This window comes from Rattus norvegicus, chromosome 3, assembly GCF_021556685.1.
Source record: "Rattus norvegicus strain SHRSP/BbbUtx chromosome 3, alternate assembly SHRSP_T2T, whole genome shotgun sequence".
NCBI classification, from domain to species: domain Eukaryota; kingdom Metazoa; phylum Chordata; class Mammalia; order Rodentia; family Muridae; genus Rattus; species Rattus norvegicus.
This window is the reverse complement of record NC_141536.1, coordinates 114918979-114935896: the sequence shown is the minus strand read 5'-3', so window position 1 is coordinate 114935896 and position 16918 is coordinate 114918979. Positions and strand designations below refer to the sequence as shown.

The window sequence follows — 16918 nt, the reverse complement described above, 5'->3', positions numbered from 1 at the left end:
TGATTTTTCTTTTTCATTCTCGGTACTCCCCCTGCCTCGGGTTTTAAGAAGATCCCAGCCAGGCCCAAGGACTCTGGCACCACACAGGTCAGCAGCACATCAGACATGGCAGGGTCTAGCAGAGCAATCTTATAACCGGGCTCATTCGTCACCCTGTACGTTTTCCAACAAACATGGGCTGTAAGTTACCCAGGAGCTGACCTCGGCAGCCCCACTGTCCACATCCTCTTGGGTTCTGTGATCTTAGGCAAACCTGGAAGTTTCTTGTGTTTAGGACGGAGGGATTGCAGTGACGCACAACCCTGTCCCTGGGCTGGGAGACGAGCATCTGACGGCTCCATTCAAAGCCTGTGGAGAGGGCTGTAAAGGTGGCTCAGCTGCTCTTCCAGAGGACCCAGGTTTGTTCCCAGTACTCATAATGGTTCAGAATATCTGTAACCGCGGTTTTGGTGTATCGCATGCCCTCTTCAGTCCCGTTTAGTTTCCAGGCACACATGTGGTGCACATACATACATGCAGGCTAATAGTCATACACATAAATTAAGGCAAAATGCTGCGAAGCCTGTGGTGAAGGTAACATGCAGTGCACTTACGGTGCCTTGACCATGACTTTATTCAGCACCGGCCTCTCCCTAACATGCATGCCTTGATCTGGCTGTTAGCTTCACTGTCCATTAGAAACTGTACCAGAAGGTGAAGGTATTAACTGTTCAAATCTGTCACTTTTTCTCTTCTACTTTTATTATTTTTTGCTTGTTTATTTTATTTTATGTGCCCTACTGCTTTGCCTACGTTCATATCTGTGCACCATGAGAGTGCCTTGTGACCACAGAGCTCACAGATCCCCTGAAACTGGGATCTAATAGGCTATGTGATAGACTATGAGACTTTTGGGGTTGAACTAAATGTATTTTGCATTATGTATGGCTTGGTATGGCCCCCACAGACTCATATGTTTGAATAAGCTTATGGGGGCCAGAAGTGGAATGCGGTGGTGTTAATATGCTTGGCCCTGGAAGTGGCACTATTAGGGGGTGTGGCCTTGTTGGAGTGGGTGTGGCCTTTTGGATAGGTGTGGCCTTGTTGGAGGAAGTGTGTCACTGTGTGTGTGTGATGGGAGGAGGGCTTTGAGATCCTCCTTCTAGCCATGTGGGAAACAGTCTTCTCCTGACTACCTTGGATGAAGATGTAGAACTCTCAGCTCCTCCAGCCCCATGCCTACCTGGATGCTGCCATGTTCCCACCTTGATAACAGACTGAACCTCTGAACCTGTAAGCCAGCCCCAATTACAGGTTGTCCACAATTACACAATTACATGGTGTCTGTCCACAGCATTAAAACATAACTAAGAGTTTCCTTAGCTCATAATGGTTATGAGCCACCATGTGAGTGGGAATCGAACCCAGATCCTCTGGAAGATCAGCCATGCTTTTAGTGCTGAGCCATCAGTACAGCTCCCATCTGTTGTTGTAGATCCATGAATTCTTGGTGGATTCCACACTCTGGACACTAAGTTAATTTGGGGTTTTGCCTTGCATTTGGGATCAGCTTCTCCCACCCCACCAAGGCCCTTTCCTGCTCACAGAAATGAGTCTTGTGTCTTACACCCCCTCCCCAAGGCTTCCTTGGAGAGAAGCATCCCCAGAGCCATCTCACCTGCTGGTGAAGGTCAGGGCCAGGGCTGTGGCCAGGTGAGACATCAGCCTCAGTGCCTGCATTTGGTGCTCAATGATCTTCACCTCTTCTTTGCCCTTGGGTCCAAACTGCCTTCGGCTAGAGAGAATAAATAACAAAAAACAAAACTTTTACCAAAATGCAATAGGTGACTTCATTTTCATGGCTGCAAGTGGCAGTCAGCCGTTGGTATTTCAAATGCTGCAGGATATAGAAACCCAAGTCTCCTAAAATGTGTTTAAAACAGTCTAGCCTTCCGAGGAAAACCCAACAGAAAGTCTTTAGCTTCCCTAGACATTCACCTTCCCACGGTGGAATACGCGTAAGGCACCATATCTACCTAATACATGGAGTAATTTGTACTCCTTAACATTTACATGACATCTTATAGCTGCAAGTGCCCCACGATCATTAATTATTCAGCTTTACTGGGTTTGTGACATAATTAATAGGACAGGAGCTGTAGCCTAGAACATATTTCAAAAGGACATTTGCAACAAGGAGGGTGGTGGTGGCCTCCACACTCCTGTCAGTTTGCAGGTAGATCATTACTCCCAGTGCTCCTGGCCCCCTGCAGTTCTGTAAGGAACAGTGTTCTCCACATCCTGAAGATTCTGTGCTTGTACCCGCAGCTTCAGGGCCCTCAGAGGCAGATGCATCTCATGTCTTTCCTCTAGAAGACGGGTGGGACTGTTTCTGCAGCAAACCTCATGAGCAAACCTGAAGATTTTGCCATAGATTGTGACCTAAAGCCACAGTTTGTGAGCAACCCAGAGCTGAAACAGAGCTTGCCCCCAAAAGTCTATGGCTCTGGAATTGGTGACATTCTGTCTTTAAACAGCCATAAGCTTGGTTTTGATTTTTTTAAAGCAATGTTTTACAGAAACATTATCATGTTGCACATACATGTACATGCACTTGCGTGTGTGTGTGTGTGTGTGTGTGTGTGTGTGTGTGTGTGTGTGTGTTCATTCTCAAACACACAAAGGAAACTTGTGTTGTAGACACTATTGAGCTGGGCAAACTCAAACCCTGCATCTCCATGTCTAATGTTCAACTCCTTTCATCTTTCTTAACTACAACAAATTTCTTTCTCTTGGGCTGCTTCCACTGCTGTGAGCAGCTTTCCTCGGCAGGCATCCCACAGCTCTGGCATCTCTAATATCTTAGGTTTTGCAAGGCTACTTCAACCTCACAGATTCTTGTTCCAATGTCTGGGATCCACACACAATCTTCTGGGCTTCTCAAAAGGGCTTGGGTCACTTCTCCAGTTCTGTCCTCAGTAGCACTCTAGACTCTGACTCTACTCCACTGCTGCTGCTGTTCTTGGTGGTCATCCCATGGTACTGGGGTCTTCTGCTGCAACTAGACTTCACCAGTAAATAGTACCTCATAAGTTCCCTTCATGGTGCCAAGCCTCAACCCCTTTGCATGACTCCTTCAGTCCTGGGTTATCAACTGCAACTGAGGCTGCACTTTCACCAATGGCCTTCCATGGCCTCTCACAGTGCCAAGCCTCAGCTTCTCTCCAGGACTCCCTCATGCCTTCAAAACCAGTACCACCTGGGTGACTCTTACACATTACCAAGTAGAGCTGCAGCATGAGGTACAAGCTTGGCAATCTCTGGAACACAGCTTCTTTGTGCTCTCAGAAAACACTTCCCAGATTTCACCTCAGTGATGCTGGTCTCTTCTTAATCACCACTAATTTCTTAGCTACAGCTGACCAGCATCAATTGCCCAGTAGTCCCTTCTACTCTTGACTCTAAAGTCAGAGCTGCCAAGTTCTGCTGCCTGCGGGGGCTAGAACATGACCACCTTGTTCTATTACATTATCAACAACTTTCTGTTTTCCAGTGGTTTCCATCACTGCCCACGCTTGGCTGTCCTGGAACTTGCTCTGTAGAGTGACCTTCAACTCAGAGATCTGCATGGCTCTCTTTCTGGAATGCTAGGATTAAATGGGTACATCACCACACCTGAACTTAAGCTCTTTTTTTTCCCCCTGGAATTTGCTCTCTAACAGGCTGGCTTTGAACTAGTAATCTGCTGGCCTCTGTCTCCTGGGATTAAAGGCTTGTACTACCATGCCTGGACCTAAATTTAGCTGGGTGGGATGTTGCCCCAAGGTCACCACCCCCTTAATCTGTTTATTTCCTTAAACACAGGATTTAGCTCCATTGCACTGCCTGGTACCCTTTTACTCTTTGAACCAAACATTTTTTTTTTAATTAACTTGAGTATTTCTTATATACATTTCGAGTGTTATTCCCTTTCCCGGTATCCAGGCAAACATCCCCATCCCCCCTCCCCTTCCTTATGGGTGTTCCCCTCCCAACCCTCCCCCCATTGCCGCCCTCCCCCCACCAGTCTAGTTCACTGGGGGTTCAGTCTTAGCAGGACCCAGGGCTTCCCCTTCCACTGGCGCTCTTACTAGGATATTCATTGCTACCTATGGGGTCAGAGTCCAGGGTCAGTCCATGTATAGTCTTTAGGTAGTGGCTTAGTCCCTGGAAGCTCTGGTTGCTTGACATTGTTGTACATATGGGGTCTCGAGCCCCTTCAAGCTCTTCCAGTCCTTTCTCTGATTCCTTCAACGGGGGTTCTATTCTCAGTTCAGTGGTATGCTGCTGGTATTCGCCTCTCTGTATTTGCTGTATTCTGGCTGTGTCTCTCAGGAGAGATCTACATCCGGCTCCTGTCGGTCTGCACTTCTTTGCTTCATCCATCTTGTCTAATTTGAACCAAACATTTTAAATTTTTTTCTTTTTAAGTTTGTATGCTTGATCAGAGTATTCTTCATAAGACTAAACCATAGAACAAAGTCTCTACTGGACTTTTTTGAGACTTCCTTTGTCAATGCAATTAGAATAAATCTCTTTACCTGAGTCTCACGTAGACTTTTCAGACAAGGACTATATGCAGCCACTTTCTTCACCAAAATACCACAAAAACAGTCTCTAGGTCACATACTAAAATCCTTCTCCACTGAAACCTCTTTGACCAAGTCTATACGTTCAAATCACTCCCAGCAACAGTCTTCCATATTCCTACTAGGATAGCCCATTAAGCCCCACTTAAAGCATTCCACTGCTTTTCAAGTCCCCAAATCCACATTCTTCCCAACAAAAGTAAGGTCAGGCCTATCACAGCAATATCCCACTCCCAGTACCAACTTCTGTCTTAGAGTTTTACTGCTGTGAACAGACACCATGACCAAGGCAACTCTGATAAAGGACAGCATTTAATTGGAACTGGCTTACAGGTTCAGAGGCTCAGTCCATTATTATCAAGGTGGGATCTAGGCAGACATGAAGCTGGAGGAGCTATGAGCTCTATATCTTCATCCAAGGCAGATAGAAGACTGTTCCCCATATGGCTAGGAAGAGGGTCTCAAAGTCCACTCCCACAGTAATACACTTCCTCCTACAGGGCCATCCCTATCGCAACAAGGCCACACCTCCTCATAGTGCTGCTTCCTGGGACAAGCATATACAAACCACCAAGAGCAAATTCTTCTTAGTTTTCCTGTTTGACACAGACTTTCTTCAACATAATCTATTTCAGTGTATTTTCATTTGTAACAAAAAGAAAGGTACCTTGACCATTTTAGTGCATAAGGCATCTAGAAGTCATAAGCTGGCTGTGTCACACAGGTGGGAGGGGATGAGGCAAACAAAACCAGGCACACACATAGGAGCAGCACTACAGCAGAGGGAGCAGACTTCCCTAGGCACAGTTTGACCCCTCCACAGGGTTGTCCCTGGAACACTCTCATCCCCTGCCCTGGGCCCCTTTCTCCCATATCATCTTCAACCAACCACAGCAGGGCGTGGCTTCAAATGAGAGGTTGAACAGCATGCAGGGCAACCTCTCAGCTTCTGCTGGATCGTAGTGAGACCAAAAACAGAAAGAAAAAAAAATCAAATTTCCAATAATGTTGTCATCATAATGTTAGGTTATTGCTATGGACTAAATTGTGTCCCCACAAAATTCATACACTGAAGCCCTAATTCCCCAGTCACTATTCAGAGATAGGGCTTTTAGGAAGTAATTAAGGTTAAATGAAGTCATAAGGGTGGGGTGCTAATCTGATTTACCCACTAAACCCTCCTTCAGCTCCTGTGTTGAAGGAAGGTCAGGTGAGGACACTCACGAAGACAGGTCATGGAAACAAACCACACATACACCAAATCTGGTTCTTGGAATTGTGGCATTCCAGACTCCAGAGCCACAAGAAGTAAGTGTCCGTTGTTTAAGTTACCCAGCCAATTGTGCTTCGTCACAGCAGCATAAATGGTTTCATGTAGTTACTTAAAAACCTTCTGTTTGTCCTTACTCTCTTCAGGTTTAATATTTATAATTATGCTATAGTTGTATTTATAATTATTGAAGCAAAATTTTGCCAACACTTGTATGGCCATATACAGGATACTCCTCTGGGAGGCAGCTGTGTCTGACCTGTGCCATCAGCACAGTAGATTCTGGGCATCTACCACGTTCAAGGTTAAGTTCCAGACATGAAGCTCAAAGTCCAGATCACAGAGAAGACCCAGGTAGGGCAACCCAGTCTTCTATCCCTGTCAATCACCAGTAATTCATCAAGGATTTTCTAAATATCATTTCAGAGTATTTTACTCACACAGAGACAGCAAAAGAAACCATCAATAATAAAATCATGATAACCACATATGGAACTTTCTGTTTCTTCATGAAAGTGTTTGTTTTGGCACAGCACAATATTGAGTGACTATTCACAGCAGATATATTGAATGAATCGGTTTTTCAAATGAGGAAATGCAGGCAGCCATGGCAGAGCAATCTGCTCAAGACCCTAGGGGACAGTTTTGGATACTAGATCAGGGTGTCAGTTAATAGTGATTGTCAACTTGGCAGGATCTAGAATCTCCTGGGAGTCAGGCCTCTGCCTATGTCTGTGCGAGATTATGTAGATTACGCTTACTGAGGTGGGCACCCCAAATGTGGGCAGCACCATTCCATGGGCGCGAAAAAGAGAAAGATGCAAGTAGTTACCATTTTCTGCTTCCATTACTGCAGAAACAATGTGACCAGCTTCCTCAAGCTCCCGCTGCCATACTGCCATATGGACCAGCACATGGACTGTGAGCTAAAATAAACCCTTCCAGGGAAGCCCCAGGGAATGGGTGGGTGACTCTAGAAGAGACTCCGAATGGTGGGTATGGTGCCTGAAGTGGCCACCACGTATAGCTGGTCAGAACTTCTAGCACAGAGATAAAGACAGCAACCCATCCACTAATCTTTGACCCAGTATGTGTCCTGCCTACAAGATGTATAGGGACAAAGATGAAGCGGAGACTGAGGGAATGGCTAGCCAATGACTGGCCCAAACTGAGACCCATCCCATGGGCAAGAACCAGACCCTGACACCATTAATGATACTCTGTTATGCTTGCAGACAGGAACCTAGCATAGTTGTCCTCTGAGAGGACAATCCCGCAGCCAATGGAAAGAGATGAGGAGACCCAAAACCAAACATTAGATGGAGCTTGGGGAGTCCTGTGGAAGAGTTGGGAGAAGGATTAAGGGACCCAAAGAGGATAGGGACTCCACAGAAAGACCTAGAGTCAACTAACATGGACCCTTGAGGTCTACCAGAGACTGAATCAACCATGGGCTGTACCTACTCCCCCACCTCCAACATATGTAGCAGATGTGCAGCTTGGCCTTCAGGAGGATCTCCCAACAACTGGAGTGAGGGCTGTCCTGAACCTGTGGATCCCATTCGCCTAACTGGGAGGCATTGTCTGGTCTCAGTGGAAGAGGATGGGCCTAGACCTACAGTGACTTGATGTGCCAGGGGGGTGATACCTAAGGGGGCCTCCCCCTTTTCAGGGGAGAAGGAGGGGATGGGAGGAGGAACTGTGTGAGGTGGGGGCTGGGAGAAGAGAGGAGCAGATACTGGGATGTAAAGTGAATAAACAAATACATTAATGACAAATCCTTTCTTAAGTTCTTTTTGTTGGAGTGTTTTAATCACAGTAACAGAAAACAAAACTAATACAATTAGTTTCCCAATATAGGCATAATTTGTGATGGTCCCATTTGGATTTTGACCCTTTTTGGGTATAATTATGGTAATAAAAAAAAGTCCATATGGCAGGGTTCAGAGTATATCTCATCATGTGAGGAGACTTAGCCAATTCCCTGCAGGACTGCTAGTTCATTTCATAAACGTGAGAGATTTCACAAGAATATATGCCCTCCCACCCTTCCTTGTAAAGCACTTCTAGCCATTCCCATGATAGGAAATGCAGGGGCTTATGGCCACCAAACACCTTGCTCAGGGTATAGTTATCCCTGCACTAAGCCTTCAGAACTCAAGTCTATTCACTGAATTTAGCTTAGGGCTCAGGAAGCACTGGTTTTCTGGCCCGATTGTCTTAGTCAAAGTTCTATAGCTGTGAAGAGATGCCATGACCATGGCAACTCCAGGAAAAAAAGCACTTAATTGGTAATTATCACTGCCTCCTAACCTATTGATTAGTTCTTGACACATAGCCACACATAGGCATTCTGTCAGCATTTAAAATATAGTAGTCAGATGATTGGGAGTTTACTCCAAATGCCTCTGCCTGACATCCAGGAGTCCAACTTGGGCTTTGCTTGAATTCTCAAGGATGTTTCACACACTCTCTCTATCCAGGGCCTCTGTCCATGCAGGGTTCACTGCCTCCACTAGCCTCAAGCCCAACTGCCATATATCAAACTGGACTCACTTGTGGTGGCTCAGCCACATAGTCTATGGTGGTTTGAATAGGTATGACCCCCATAGATTCATGTATTTAAATGCTTGGCCACAGGGAAAGGCACTACTAGGTCATGTGACCGTGTTGGAGAAAATCTTGCCTTAGCTGAAGTGTGTCGCTTCAGGGGCAATCTTTGAGGTTTCCTATGCTCATGCTATGCCCAGTATGACAGTTCCTTTCTGCAACCAGTAGAACAAGATCTCAACTCTTTCTAGCACCATGTCTGCCTGTATGCTACCATGCTTCCTACCATGACAATAATGGACGGAACCTCTGAAACTGTAAGCCAGCCCCAATGGAATGGTTTCTTTTATAATAGTTGCCATGGTCATGGTGTCTCATCACAGCCACAAAACCCTAAGACAGGAGTTGGTACCAGGGACCAGAGTATTGCTGTGATAGGCCCGACCATGATTTTATTTGGAGGAATGTGGATTTGGGGATTTTGGCTTAGCAAACCAGTGGAATGGGTTAAGTGCTGCTTAATGGGCCCTACTAGTAGAAGCATAGAAGACAGTGATGCTGAGGGTGATTTGAACTGTAGGGGCCTGGCTCAAGAGGTTTCAGAGGAGAAGAATGGTGGTACACACATTTAATCTCAGCCCTCGGAATACAGAGGCATGCTGATCTCTGAGATCAAGGCCTAAGCTATAGAAAAGAGAAGCATCAACAACAGAAAGCTAGTGAAGATGTAATTGAACAAGGGGGCCATGTTCCAGCTCCAGCAAGAAGCTCTGCCTTAGAGTCAAGGGTATAAGAAAAGGACTATAGAATTCTCTGGCCCCCAGACTGAGGAAAGTCTCTGAGGCTAGGTGTATGGCAGGGGTGTCCTTTCAAGAAGCCATTGTGTGAAGCAATAAAGGTGAAGCCTGGACTGCCTTAGGGACCCCAAGAGGGGTGCCAAAGCCATGGGATACCTTCCAAGGAAACCTGCTCACAGGAAGTGGAAACATCCCAGGAGAAAGAAATGTGCTTGCTGTCAGCAATGCTGAAAGGAGTGGGAGATTTGTGCTGAGTCTGGACTTTGTCCAGCTGCTTCCGGTCCTGCTTTGGTCCAGTCCTTCCTTACTGTGCTCTTGTTCATGTGTTTCGAAACAGTAATGTATATCCTGTGCCATTATATGTTGGAAGTATGTGATCTGGTAAAGTGTAGGATTTTGATTTTATACAGGATTACAGTTAAGAGATTGCATGAATCGAACTTTAGACTTTTAAACATTATTGAGACTGTGATAGGCTATGGGGACTTTTGGAGATGGACTAAATGCATTTTGCACTATATTATGGTTACAAGCTTATGGGGGTCAGAAAGTGGATTGTGGTAGTTTGAATAGTGTTGTACTTTAAATGTAATTGGCCCCCATAGGCCCACAGGGAATGGGCACTAGAAGAAGGCGTGGCCTTGTCGGAGGAAGTGTGGTATTGCAGGAGGAAGTGTGTCACTGTTGGAGTGGGCTTTACGGTCTCCTATGCTCAAGCTATGCCCGGTGCGGCTCACAGTCTCTTTCTGTTGCCTTTACATCAAGATGTAGAACTCTCGGCTCCTTCCGTGGTACTCTGCCTGCCTGCATTCTGCCATATTTCCTGTCATGACAATAACAGACTAATCCTCTGAAACTGTAGGCCATCTCTAATTAAATGTTTTCCTTTATGAGAGCTGCTGTGGTCAAGGTGTCTCTTCACAGCAATGAAGCCCAAACTAAGCCAAATTGGCATGGCTGCCATCAACTCACGTGTTTGCATGGTTAGCCCATAGGGAGTGACACTGTGGTGAGTATGGCCTTGTGGGAGTAGGTCTTGCCTTGAAGGAAGTATTTCACTGTGAGGGTGGGCTTTGAGATCTCCTGTGCTCAAGCTACACCCAGTGTGGAAGACAATATCCTCTGATGCCTGTGGATCAAGATGGAGAGCTCTCAGCTCCTCCAGCACCTCTAGCCTGTATGCCGCCACGCTTCCTGCCATGGTAATGGACTGAACCTCAGAACATGTAAGCCAGCCCCAATTAAATGTTGTCCTTATAAGAGTTGTATGGTCATGATATCTCTTCACATCAATAAAGCCCTAATTAAGACACATTCCTCTCCAGCTGAGACTTTTCTGATATTTCTCCCTCTCTCTAATACGTCCCTTCAAAAACCCAAACAGAAGCAAACCAATAAAAGCAAAGTTGCCTCTCCTTAGAATGCCCTAAGTAATCTTCCTGTGTGCCCCCCACCAATGCCTGACACTGCATGCGTCTGTACTAACTGACTGCTCCTGATGCTTCTCCACTGGAGCCTTGCTGATCCTGAAGTGTTTGCCCCACCTCCCAGGGTGAGCTCATTCCTAAAGATAGCAAATGATGTCCCTATGACAACATCTTCCAAAGGCAAGCTAACAAATCCAAAGGCCCCAATACCTCCTTCACAAGGCTATCACAATGTAGGCCATTGTTACCCTGCACAAGTCACCCCAGGTGACATCAGGGCCAGTGTCAGACCAAGGAGAGACCCTCAGTGTCAGAAGCCTCCCAAAGTATTTATCTAGTCATTCCTAATCTGCGTGGTCTGCTTAGCCTGTGTAGCCTGTGTAGTCTGTGCTTTCCACTGGCACCCTCTACCTCCCGACCGATACTAGTGTTTTGTTTTATTTTTTCTGGAATGTTTGCTTATTAATAGTTGTTCCGGAGAAATAACTTTGACAATGGAGTACGGGTAGGAGCAGTAGACAGTTAAGATAGAAATTAATGTGAAGAATGGGAGAGGAGGAGAAAGGAAACCACCTCCAATCATGCAAACAGCCAAACTCTGACTTCCTTGTATGAGACCAGAAAAAAAAAATCCAGTGGATGAGCAGAAAGCAGGGCACACAACTCCTTCCCTCTGGCCTCAGATGCCGACAATCCCCAAAGCCCTGAAAGGGAGTTTCCATTGGCTTCTGACCTGTCTGATAGCCTATCTGGCTTTAGAGGTGGGAAATGTGACAATAAAGAATAACGACTCTTCTGCTCAGAGATGCCACCAGAGGTCAGCCCTAGGACTGCCACTATTAGCCCCAAGCAGTTGTCTGGCTGCAAGAGAGGCAGCAGAGACAGGGGATATCTAGACACCGGTCCTAGAAGGCACGGCCCACATGGCAACCTTGACTAGCTATCCGGCACTCACCATCTTGTTTATGCTCTCAGGACCCAGTCGGGCACACTGAAGGCTCCTTCCCTGGTTGCCAGCATCCTGGCATGCTGCCCTGAACACAGCTCCCAGGACTGTAATCCCTGCAGCTGGCCAGCAATTACTGCCTGCCAGACGTTTTTATTGTTCCAGAATATGATCTATATGGACATGATATTCTTCCTGTCTTTCCTCCACTGGGTTACTATTTTTTTGTTAAAAATACATGTAAAGGGTATATTTTTCTCTATAAACACAATTCTTATTTCAGCACTCTCTCCAAAGGAAAAGAATCCAAGTCACTTAGCTTTCTCGTGATCTTTAAAACAACAAAGAACTGTGTGTATGTTTGCATGCTGATAGCCACGTGAAAATCAATCCAGGGCTCAGAGAGTGCTGCAAATGATGCCATTTAAAATTATAGATCTGAAACACTATTTCTGGACTCCGGCAACGACTAAGGAATAGAGGAAACATTTATTTTTGGTTGTTGTGTTTCATCCGCGCTCAATTGTGAACACGGCCGCTTGAAGCAACATTCGCAGAAAGTGACACGGCTATTAATCACCAAGGCAGCTTCTGCAGGCGCAGCCTCTCGGGGGGACCGTGCTGCCTGCCTTCTCCGCTCTCCCTCTGGTCTCTTCTCCCAAAGGAGGCCAGTGACCTACTAAAAAGATAATTGCTTCCCATGTTTCCTGCTCTGAAGTATCATTGCATCAGTCTCCTGTGACTGACATCCAGTCACCCTGGAAGGAGAAAAACCTATGTGACTGAGCCTCTGTCCTTCACCCTGAGATTTCCTGGGGTACAAGCTAAGGGTGCGAGCTAGTTCACAGGCATCTCTGCAGCCGGGAGGGAGAGGAAAAACTTGCCTCCTTCAGCTTTGAGGTGCTTGACCTCTGCAGACAGAAGCTGGGCCGCAGGCACACTCCCATGGCCACTGGGATTTATTAATAATTCAATTTCAGGTTACACTCAAGGGACCTGGTGACAGCCCTCAATGGGATACATACATCCTATTCCCATATGACTTCACAGAGATATCCTAACCACTCAGAGAGCTCTCAGCCCAAACCTTTCTGTCTCCACCTCTTTTGGGGGGACACTCCTAGATATAGGACTTAGAGTGCAAATATTTTATAAATCAGAGCATGTATGTGGGTACTCACACTTTTGTGTGGTGTATGCATGTGTGTAGCACATGTATCTATAGGCATGCTTGCCCATGTGAATACATGTAGAGACCAGAGGCAGCCAACAGATGTCTGTCCTCTGTTTTCAACTTAACGTTTTGAGACAGGGTCTCTCACTTAACCAGAGTTTGGTGCTGTGCTCAGGCTGAATAGCCAGCAAGCCCCTGGGCTCTGCCTAATTCTATGGTCCCAGAACTGGAGTTACACATATATCCCACCTATATACCACCAGGTCTGGCTTTTAGGTGGCTTCTGGGGATCTAAACTCAGATCCTTGTGCTTGCATATCAGACACTTTACCACTGAGCCCTAGGATCAAACAGAACACTTTAAGCCACTATTATAGCACCATGTTAATCTAGAAGTCCCCGGGAACTCATGTTTCAACATTTGCCCTCCAGATAGCAGCAACATTTTAAAAGACCACAGAACCCTTAAGAACAGAAGCAGGTCACTAATGGTAGACACGTGAAGATTACAGATGGCTCCTGGTTCCAGCACTGTCTCCATCATGAATGTGAGGAGACTACACATTCCACAATAAAGGCCTTTATGCCTCCCTTGCCAGGAGGGGCTGAAACCATGAGCCCTCCTAATCAACCACACTTAGTTTTCTTTAGTTGTTTATGTGGAGGAGTTAGAGCATGGCTACACTAATACAAGCATTGACTGGACCCAGAAGACTGGGATCCAACTATAGAAAACTTGGTTTCTTATTATCAGTGTGGGCATCAAACACTCCAGTTCCCCTCAGCTCTAAGCCCTACCACACTCAACCCTGTCTGTTTTCCTGTGGGGTCAAGCCTGGTTTCAAAATGGGGACTGGCTTCCCATAATATTCTTTTTATTTAGAACTGAATGCCTAATGCTTTTCTCTTTGGACTTTGAGCAATCCTGTACCAGACATCAAATTCAACGTGTTAGATCCACCATGATTTATAGCTGTCATTCTTCAAGTGGGCAATTTCCAATTGGTCCGTACAGTAGATGAAAGAAGTGAGTATGTACAAGTCTCCGTATGCCATAGGTAAACACTGCTTTCACAGCAGCCTTGAAGAGATAGCTCAGTGGATAAAGTGCTGGCTTTGCAAACACAGGCGCCTGAGTTTGGATTTCATCCAAGTAAAAGCTGAACAAATATAACCTCTCGGGGTTGGAGGGAGACAGGAGTCTACCCAAAATGACAAGCTCCAGGTTCGGTGAAAGATCTCAAATAGTAGTAGTGGTGGTGGTAGTAGTAGTAGTAATAACAACAATGTGAAGAGAGTTGGAGTGTGACACACAGATGCCTACACATACAGACACACACACCATACATGCACATACACACAGAAAGAGAGACACCCACATGTACAGATACACAGACACCCGCACACACAGATACACACACACACACACACACACACACACACAGATGCCTACACATACAGACACATACACCATACATGCACATACACAGAGAGAGACACCCACATGTACAGACACACAGACACCCGCACATACAGATACACACACACACACACACACACACACACACACAGAGGGGGAGAGAGAGAGAGAGAGAGAGAGAGAGAGAGAGAGAGAGAGAGAGAGAGAGAAAGAGAGAGAGAGAATCTTGACTGTAATTAAATATGGAACTGCTCCTAAGAAAGCTTCCAAAATGCTTTCCTACTCTTGTAAACACTCTGCAAATAGCATCCGTGTCTTCTAAACTTCTTGACAGTGACAGAGGAGGGTTTTGATCTCCTTTCTGGCTTCAGCTTGCCTATGAACCGGCTTGCACAATGACCTTGCACCCCAACACATCTCAAGGTCAAGGGATGATGCTCACACCCCCAGCTCCTCTTCCAATGGGAGATTAATGACAGTAACAAGTTTTAAACATAGGGAGATTTGATGAGAAAGCAATGCTGGTTTATTGCTTTGATGTCAGTGTTAGAAAAGTCTACACAGCAAAGAAGGACAGAGTCCCAAGCCTGCACACACAGAGGCCAGAACCCACGTGGCACTGCTAGTGGAATGCCTCTACCCAACAGGCAGCACATGGGTATGAAGTTGTGGTCAGTATCTCGTAGGGTTTCCTTTGCTGTGAAGAGACACCATGACCAAGGCAACTCTTATAAGGACAACACTTAATTGGGGCTGGCTTACAGGTTCAGAAGTTCAGTCCATTATCATTAAGACAGGAGCACGGCAGTATCTAGGCAGGCATGGAGTTGAAGGAGTTGAGAGTTCTACATCTTGTTACAAAGACAAACAGGAGAAGTCTGTCTTCCAGGCAGCTGGGGGGAGGGGGTGTCTCAAAGCCCACTGCCACAATGACATGCTTTCTCCAACAAGGCTACATCTACTCCAACAAGGTAACACCTAGTGCCACTCCCTAGGCCAAGCATATTCAAGCCACCACAAGCAATAACCAATACTCTGCTCTCTGAGACTGTGAAGACCACTTTCTTCACAATTAGCACTGTAGCAGCAACACAGAGTGGAGCATCTTGAAGAGTCTGGATGAGATTAGAAACACACCACTTCTTCCTATGAGCCAATAGGTGACCTGGAGAACTCAGGCCTTCAGGCCTGGGAGAAGGCACAGGTGTGAACTGGCAGTGCTGCCCCTGTATTTCTACTGGATAGGTTCTTTCTGAGCAACATCTGTCTGATGACAAGGACCAGAATTGGCTCCCTCTGCATAAGAGACTGGCCAAGTCTTCCAGGTTCTTCTTTGAGGGTTCAATTATTTAAATAAAAGTGAATCTGGCTGGTTGCATTATGGTTCAAATAAACTTCTTTAAAATAAACAAACACCAAGAAACATGGCTTCTCTCTGCTCAATCTGTTCTTGTCCTGTACTGGTGCTTCTTGTTGCCTGTGGGGGACCATCCTGGAACCTAGCCATCACATTCTAATTTATGCCACTTCAGGGGAGGCAAAAGATAGGATGGTAAACGGTCAGGCTTGGGCCCATGCACACCTGGTTTGCACGGAGATGCGGACATTTCCGACTGCAAGAGTAGGTTATTTTGTTCAGGTATCTGTGAGCCTCAGGTTCCTCAACTGTAATGGGTTTATGTTTCTCGACCTGTAGGTCATGACCCCTTTGTGGTCACACACCAGGTATTTACATTGCAATCCATAACAGTAGCAAAATTACAGTTATGAAGTAGCCATGAAATAATTTCATGGTCGGGAATGACCATGATATGAGGAACATTAAAGGGTCTCAGCACTAGGAAGGTTGAGAATGGTGCCTGCTTGTGTTCTCATGTTAATTTGTGTCCCCAAAACTGCTCACACTCGGGGACCCTGCCCCAGTTGGTTCTGATTAGTAAGTAAAGATGCTGACAGTCAATGGCTGGGCAAAGCAGACAGAGGCGGGACTTTTAGGATTCCAGGGCAAAGAAGAGAGCAGAAGAAGGCAAAGATCAGCCATGCCGGGAGAAGCAGAAGGAGTGACACAAGGACTGAGAAGGACAGAGAGCTCAGCCACCATGTAGGAGCCAGGGGAGAGCATCCCAAGAAGGCTGCCCAACCGGGTCCAGGGCAGCAAAGAAGAAATATAGGATTTAGTAAGTAAAAACGCAGGGAATACCAGAGGGAGGTTGATTAGCCAAGTGGAGGTTAGGAAGTGGCCCAGCGACTGAGCTGTTTCAGGCATATCAAAATATAAAGGCTGTGTGTGTGTCTTTCCTCCGAGAACCCAGAGTATTGGGGCAGGTAGTGAGGAACGTGCAGGAGTCATCATCAAACTCTCACCATTCCAACCAAACTCTTCATGATAGTCTGTTAGTCTGCTCATCCCTGATTCAGAAAGTGATTGTAAAATTCCCCCAAAAGTTATTCTTTCCACTATTCAATCTCACCAAAGCTTCTCTAAGAAGACCTTTAAGGCAAAGGAGAAAGTCTTATTTCCCAACATTAAATTAAAGATAATGAGAAAGAAGACCTGCTAAAGGGTGGGGGTGGAGGGGGCTCTCGCATGTGTGTGTGTGTGTGTGTGTGTGTGTGTGTGTGTTAGAAAACTAATGTCAGCAGCTCCCTTTATATATTGAGGAACACCATTGATTTTTCCCCCTGAATTCCAGGTTGAAGGAAGGTAGACAAAACAGAGTGTGAGGG

At 46.1% G+C, this 16918-nt stretch overlaps 1 protein-coding gene across 2 annotated transcripts in view; it reads right to left on the bottom strand.

Moving 5' to 3' along the window:
- Acoxl (acyl-CoA oxidase-like) overlaps nucleotides 1–16918 on the bottom strand; it is a 305604-nt gene that overhangs the window by 157703 nt on the left and 130983 nt on the right. For both annotated transcript variants that reach the window (NM_001106508.2, NM_001415677.1), the window contains 1 exon segment: nucleotides 1658–1774. In NM_001106508.2, the coding sequence (NP_001099978.1) occupies nucleotides 1658–1774 (117 nt within the window).